Here is a 7,269-nt window from a genome sequence, read left to right on the forward strand (position 1 = left end):
CACACAGCGTAAAATCAGCTGTGTACACTCAGAAGCATTCAAAGTGAGAGGAAACAGACCAAGATGCCGGTAGTGGTTAAAGCAGGGAGATGGGTTTAGATCAATTTTTCTTCATTCTTCTTGACTGTGGTTCCCAACTTTTACGACAATTATCTACTAAGAAGCTTCAAACAAAGGCTGTTTTATAACTATGACCAACTTCAACGGCCAGAATAATTATAAAATTGAAGATTTTCATCCATGTTCCTAAGCCTTGTACTATCTTTTCAGGTTGTGAATTAGCACCCATGCAATAGCCAGGCAGCTGGTTGTCAAGTAACAGCAATGGCTGTGTCTTTTTTACTGGTTTGGTATTAACTTTATTTTTCCTTTTTATAGGTAATTAAGTTGCAAAGTTGTAGAAAAAAGCAGAGTGGATTGGGCAAATTTCTCTGGATGGCGGATGCCATCAGATTACACAGACACCAGCGGGGTAAACTTTAGATACTCATGCCAAAGCCAAACAGTGAGTCTTCTAACTTATCTTAGCTAGTATAGAGAAATCACTGAGACAGAACTGGTTGAGATTTCAGACTGGTCTGTAATTTAAATCAACCTCCTAGCTCTGGTGTCAGGATCATTGACACAAAACCCCTTTCATTTTTTTTACCTTTGAAGAGGTCCCTGAAGCCATGGATGTGGTAGACTAAAAAAACACTCCATACATTTGAGGGTTTCCTGGGTTACTGTGTGAGCCAGGTAGATAACTGCCCTTCTGTTTCCAGCTTGATCTGGGAGTGGGGGGTGGGTAAGAAATGGTGCAGGAGATCAAGGAGATAAAAGCTTTGGAGCCAACTAGGAGAGAGTGACAGAGGGAGAGGGGGTGGGGAGGGAGAAGAGAGAAAGTCACATATATACACTCTAATCCGGGGAGAAATGAGGAGCGGGGCCTTGCCTAGCAGTGGTCCCATTTCCCTTCAAGAACAAATACTGCCACGTCACTGTTTCTACTGTACAACCCTTGGCGTGCCCGTCCAGTGGGTGGTACACAGTGGGATTGGGATTGCTGGTGTGGAGAATTTGATAGACTGATATGTTCATGACCTCATGACCGTTCCTGACCCTTCATGGCCTTGTGAGCCTGGAGAACGCTCCTCCAACTACTACCCTTTCGGGCCTGCTGGCCACCCTTGGGCATTAACAGCTTTGTCAAATGCAGCTCTGGTTGGAGTTGCACTTTGGGATTTGGAGCCAATATGGCTCTCTGTCGTTTCTGGGTTACTTTTCTTTGCTTTGGAGAAATCCCATAAGAAGGCAGTTCTTTAAAAAAAAAAAATTAAAACCCCCCAAATCTTCATGTCAGAAAAGAAACAAGATTTGGCTGGATCCTTTCTCTACCAGCCCGCTTGGCTCCTGCCATGGCCTTTTATTCACATCCTCTTCTCCAAGGCCTGTAATTAGCTCTATCTTGGTTGAACATGGTCTGTAAGCAGGCCAGCACTGTGGGTGGAGGGACCTGCAGTTATGGGAGGATCTGTGCTTGGTGAGACCCTGCCCGTGCCTGGCTCCAAACTCCACTGTTGCCACCTTAAAACTGGCACTGATTTCAGAGCTCTGCGAGTTCACTTTTATGCATGAGTCTGAAAACTACGTTACCCAACATGCCCCTGTCCAATGAAATGCCCGCTTCTTCACGGCTGCCCACGCTCCACACGCTGCCCCTTCCTAGGTTCCTCTCTCAGGTCACTGGAGTGCTCTTGATGCAGCTTTCGCTTCTTCCCTCCCACATCGTTCGTACGTTCTCTTTCTGGAACCGCCAAACCTCTCACCTCCCCTGCTAAGCCCCAGACAATGCTACTCTGTCACCGTCCACTCTGGCCCTTTCTGGCTTCCCTGCTTAACAGAACTCTTGGTCTACAAACTCTGCATGGTTTTCCTCTAATCAATGTCTGAAGATTTTACTACCCAGAAGGCTTCACTTTTCTCTTTCAGATTTTTTTTTTTTTGACTTTTTTTTTTTTAATGCAAACACCAACTTCTCTTCCTTTGGACACAGCAGAGAAACTTGAAGGAGCGAGCAGGAAGCATGTGTTAGAAGGCTTGTGGGGAGTACCAGGAACAGTCACACTCTGAGAAACTCCTTAGCTGAGCTGTGCTCACAGGGAAAAAAGGACATTATAAACACAAATCTTACAAACCAGATAGGCTCCCTCCCTCTTTTGGAGCAAACTTTAAATTATACTTGAAAATCTGAGTAATATTAAAAACTGCAGCTAAACAGCAATTGAACTTGAGGGTATGCAGAAAAGGCCCCTCCTCCTCTGGCCCAGGTTCGTAAAATACTTTGGGTGTAAGGTAAAAAAAAAAATGGCGAGAGAGGTGCTGAGTGAGACAGCGTTGGAAGAACCAGGCTCATAAAGACAGACCAGAAAAGGGCAGGCACGGCTCACAAAAGGCTTCCGGTCTGACGGGCAAGGGCAGAGCCTGTTGTCTCCGCAGACTTGGGGTGATACCAGGTGGATGCCATCACCCGCTTTCCCCACTGAGTGGGCAGATAGGGCAGTGGGCTCAAGGCCTCAATCTTCCCGCAGGTAAGCCTCCTCTTCCTGGTCAGCCCTCTCATCACTGGCTTCCTGGGTTTTCTGGTGCAACTCTTGTGTCTGTGCTTCAGCCAGCTTGGTTTCTGCTTTCTGGGAGAGCTGGCGCACCTCCTGCACCTGCGACTTCACCAACTGGATGTGATTCCTGGCAGTTATAGAGGCCTGATCGGCTCCAGTTTGATAGGCGGCCTCCGCAGCCATCTCTGACAGGCCAACTGCAGTCATCCACGTGGTTTCCAGTTTCAAGTATTCTTGCTGTTTTGAAGTCATCTCAACTCTGGCTCCTATAATCACCTGCCACACTTCATCTTCCTCCTGTGAATTCATTTTCCCAAGTAGATTTGTATATTGTCGATACAGAGACACTAACGTATAAACAGCCTTCATATACTCAGTGATTGCTTCGATCAGAGCATACATGGTTTGGGACAGAAAGGTGGAGGTGCTATCTGTCACCAAAGACACAGCCCTCCTCATCAGTGCGTCGTTACTAAGAGAGTGAGGCTCCGATTTCTGAGCGATAGGGACTGCACACAGGGTCACGCCGAATCCAGCCAACATAGTTTTGTGCCATGGTCTTATCAATTCTGAGAAACAGCGTTTCTTTGAGTTAGCCACGACGGGAACACGCTGTCCATACCTGAACAGGAAGGCCACGCTCCGGGACATCCAACTCCTCAGAGCCGCCATCCCGCGGCGGACGGGCTCTTTCAGATTTTTTTTACAGCTGTGTTTGCCATTACCCCTTCTGTCACCTCAGCTGTGAAGTTGAGGCACCGATCCAATTTAACTCCAGTCTCCCTGGAACCCCGCCCCCCCCCCCAGTGTGGAATGCCCTCTCTAAACGGCTTCTTCTTCTAGATTTCTTTGTTTGATCAATGAATATGTCTCGCCATATGAGACAGATTAGATGATGGATGGATAGAAACGTGATAGATAGATGATAGATATATTGATAGAAGACGGATACATGATAGATGATAGATGAATGATACAAAGATAAATAGGAAACAGAGGATAGGTAAATAGATGATAAAAGATGGACAGGAGATAGAAGATAGACAGATGATAGATGTTCCTGCAATCTTCTCATTCAGTCAATCATTTAGTTGCACACATCACATAACCTGTTGTAATAAACCCATTGGTAGAGAAGACACAAGGCTGTGTTCCTCTCATCTTTACCATTGTAATGTACGCTTCTGTAGGTACATGAGATTTCTATGGACTTTAGAGATTTGCTATAAGCCTTAACCTAAATACCTAAATACACACACACACACACACACACACACACACAGAGAGAGAGAGAGAGGGAGAGAGAGAGATTAAATGTACACAAATGACACCCAATAGCCTATTATGTTGGAATGATGAAGTCCAGCTGTCTTTCTGTCTGACACTCTGCTTTGCATAAAATAGCTGCTTGATGGCCAAGTGATGCTATTGCAATAGTGTGATTTTCTTGTTTAACAGAGACCTTTTCATAATCAACTAAACATAGTCAGAACCCTTGACCTAGGAGTCAGTTGGCCATACAGCTTACCAGATTTCTCTTTGTCCATACAAGGCTATGAATGATGGGAAAGTGGTCCTAGTCAGTCTGTAAATGTTTTTCCATCAGCTGTAGGGAATTCATATTTCAACTGGACATGAAGAACCAGCGAATCTACCAGTTCGAAAGAGAAGGTTGCATACAGCCTTGAGAATTGGCTGCCTTGGTGGTGCTATTTGAAGCCCATCTTTGTCTAGAGTGACCATTCTCTTACCAACTCCATTTGTATGTGCTTCTAACAAAAGTGTGGGAAGCGCTTATAAGTTATTCTAATTTAAAATTGAATTTAAAATGTTCTGTTGGCTATAACTGAGTGGAATTTTCCACCCGTAAGATATGATTATTGCCTCCTCATGTTTTGTTTACATCTTTATGTATCTATTCTCTCTTTTGCTGTGACAACATCTTGACTAAAGCAACCGACAGATGAGTTTCTTGGGGCTTAGAATTCCAGAGAGGTAAGAATCCGTGATGGCAGAGTAGAGGCATGGTGGCTAGAACAGGAAGCTGAGAGTTTACACCTTGAACCATGGTTAGAAAGCAGAGAGAAAATGCAAAGTGACGGGAGTCTTTAGACCCCCACAGCCTGTCTCCAGTGACACACCTCTTCTAATAAAGTGACACCTTCTGAGCATACTCAAACAGCTTTATCAGCTGGTGACTGAGTATTCAAATGCCCGAGGCTATGGGAGGCATCTCATTCAATACTATGCCCATGTCATTAACTTCTCTCCATCGCCAGAGTCCCCGTGTTACTGCCTATGGTGGCTTTCACATGTTTTGCCTATTTTACTCCATCTGTCAACACCTTTATTGCTGGCGGTTGGCTTCTCCCACTTGTTTTTGCCACTTTTGAAAAATGCCCATGGATATTTCTGCTCAAGACTCGTGGTCCCCACACCTTGAGTGTAGGTCATGCAGTGGCATCGCTGTGAGAGTTGAGTGGATGATATCCGAGGAAATGCCAGCTTGTTTTCCACTGCCCCTCACGGCACCTCCATCCCATGGGATTCTCAACCTTAACTTATTGACAGATTAATAGCCAATCTGGGCTCCATTTGTGTCACAATGACTATATAAAAATCAAGTATTTATTGGCTATAGAAGGCATTTTTATACTATAACTAGTTTTCTATTAGACTTGATTCCCATTGATTCGAAGCAACTTAAACAAGTCCTTGCCCCACGTCTACACCACCAGTTCCATCAATAAAAGTCCATTTACCTTTGAATTATAGGAATGAGTTTCTTTTTTAAATTTAACCATGGTGGGAACGAAGGACAGCATAAGGACATATTGTAGGTCTTCTATGATACAGGACTTTCATTAGTGTGTACTTTCAGTTGGTACATATTGGACATTAGAATGTGTACTTTGTCTGTTTACATACACACACACACAAGTGCTCAAGCACACATACACACAACACTGCTCAAAACACCACACAGTGCAGCCCTCATCTTTTCTGAGCCCCAACCCATGTCCCTCAGCGACACTCTGCAGTGCATTTCAGGGGAACACTGAGCTCTAATCTCCACTACAGGCCATACCAAGACTCCAGAGTCCTATTGACAAAAGCCAAGGTCCTTAGCCATCTTCCAGAACCATCAGACCCTTCCCCTCTGGGCTTGCTCACTCCTGCTCTCCCTGAAGCACAAGTCATGGGGTGATTCATTGCTCCCCTCCTCAACTTAACACTGGACCCTGTGACAAACGAGGAAATCATTGTCTCTGGTTGTCGCTCAGGCTCTTCTATAAAATGAGGATAGTTATAGTGACCAACTTGTAACACATGGTGAGTGGGAAGATTAAGGGAGAGAATGCTTTTTAAAGCATTTGGTATACTATCTAGATAGTGGTGACCAATAAATATGTATGGGGTTTCAAGGACCTTTGGGTGTTTCGTTAATGCTACACTGTAAACTGTTCATCTTGCCTTCCACAGCTAAAGATACAGGAGTCACTGGCCAGGGTGCCCTGGCATCTCACCCAGATCCCGCTGTCTGAGTAGTGGGGTCAGTGCGGTGAGCTGCAGAGTTTGGAAGCACTGTGGAACACATCCCAGGTACCGTGCCTAGAAGTTCTTGATAAATACATCTCCCTCCCTGTTATTTGTGTGATGCCTGAGAGCAGGGGCGACTCCGTTAGTCATCCCTTTTTCCAGGATCCCAGCCAGACCCAGAACGGAACAGGTGTTCAGGAAATTTATGTTGTTTAACTGGCTTCCTCCTTTTTCGTTTTCATCCCTACTTCTTTTCTACCCCCCCAAATCCCACATTAAAAATTCTTACACTTTTATTTTTATCTGCAACTCTTATTGAACCATTACTTATGATACCCAGTCTAAAAACAGTATAGTTTTAAAAGCACAGCCCGAATAGTAATTTATGCCCATCTCTTGAGCACAGTGTACCACAGATCCTGGTTTTCTTTCCCCTTCTACTCCCTATGCCCCTTAGTATCAAACACCCTCCTCTGGCCCTTACCAGGCCATGCCTCAAACACAGCAATCAGCTCCTCTGCGTCCACAGGCACAGTCCGGTTAGCCTTTGGCTCCTCGTTCCTTCTCCCCACACCTCACCTCATTTCCCCCTTATCATCCTGTTTCCCCGGGTTACCAAAGGAATAGACCCCTTGAGGATTTAGTTCAGTTTGCCCCTGGGGTTTTTCTAGAGAGACTGTTTCTACTTGTGGTTGTTTTTTCTTCCCTTGAGAATCTTAGCTAGAGAAGGAGAGAAGCAGCTAGGGCTCTGCCTTGGTCAGGGTTGGTGGGAAAGAGTGTTACAGAATCTAACCTGTCTGTATGTTTTGACCACTGCTCTGTGGCTTTGCCGTACATGCAGCTATAGGTTCAGGGACAGATCATATTCATAAACACAAACCATTCTCAGACATTTCACTCCGTGCATTTCAACCTTCTTAATGCTGTGACCCTTTGCCACAGTTCCTCAGGTTGTGGTGACCCCCAAACCACAGAACTGTTTTCATTGCTACTTCATTAACTGTCATTTTGCTAATGTTATGAATCATAACATAAATATCTGATATGCATGGTATCTGACAGGCGACCCCAATGAAAGGGTTGTTGGACTTCCAAAGAGGTCTTGACCCACGGTTAAGAACCACAGCCTTAA

The 7,269-nt window shown here is 45.0% G+C and overlaps 1 protein-coding gene across 1 annotated transcript; it reads right to left on the minus strand.

Moving 5' to 3' along the window:
* Nucleotides 1-2,000: 2,000 nt before the first annotated feature.
* LOC130880923 (diablo IAP-binding mitochondrial protein-like) lies at nt 2,001-3,277 on the minus strand. Its single transcript, XM_057780104.1, has one exon. It carries the CDS (start codon nt 3,267-3,269, stop codon nt 2,556-2,558), a length of 714 nt encoding a protein of 237 aa, XP_057636087.1. The 5' UTR covers nt 3,270-3,277; the 3' UTR covers nt 2,001-2,555.
* Between the last annotated feature and the right edge of the window lie 3,992 nt (nt 3,278-7,269).

Source organism: Chionomys nivalis, chromosome 1 (assembly GCF_950005125.1).
Source record: "Chionomys nivalis chromosome 1, mChiNiv1.1, whole genome shotgun sequence".
Taxonomy (NCBI): domain Eukaryota; kingdom Metazoa; phylum Chordata; class Mammalia; order Rodentia; family Cricetidae; genus Chionomys; species Chionomys nivalis.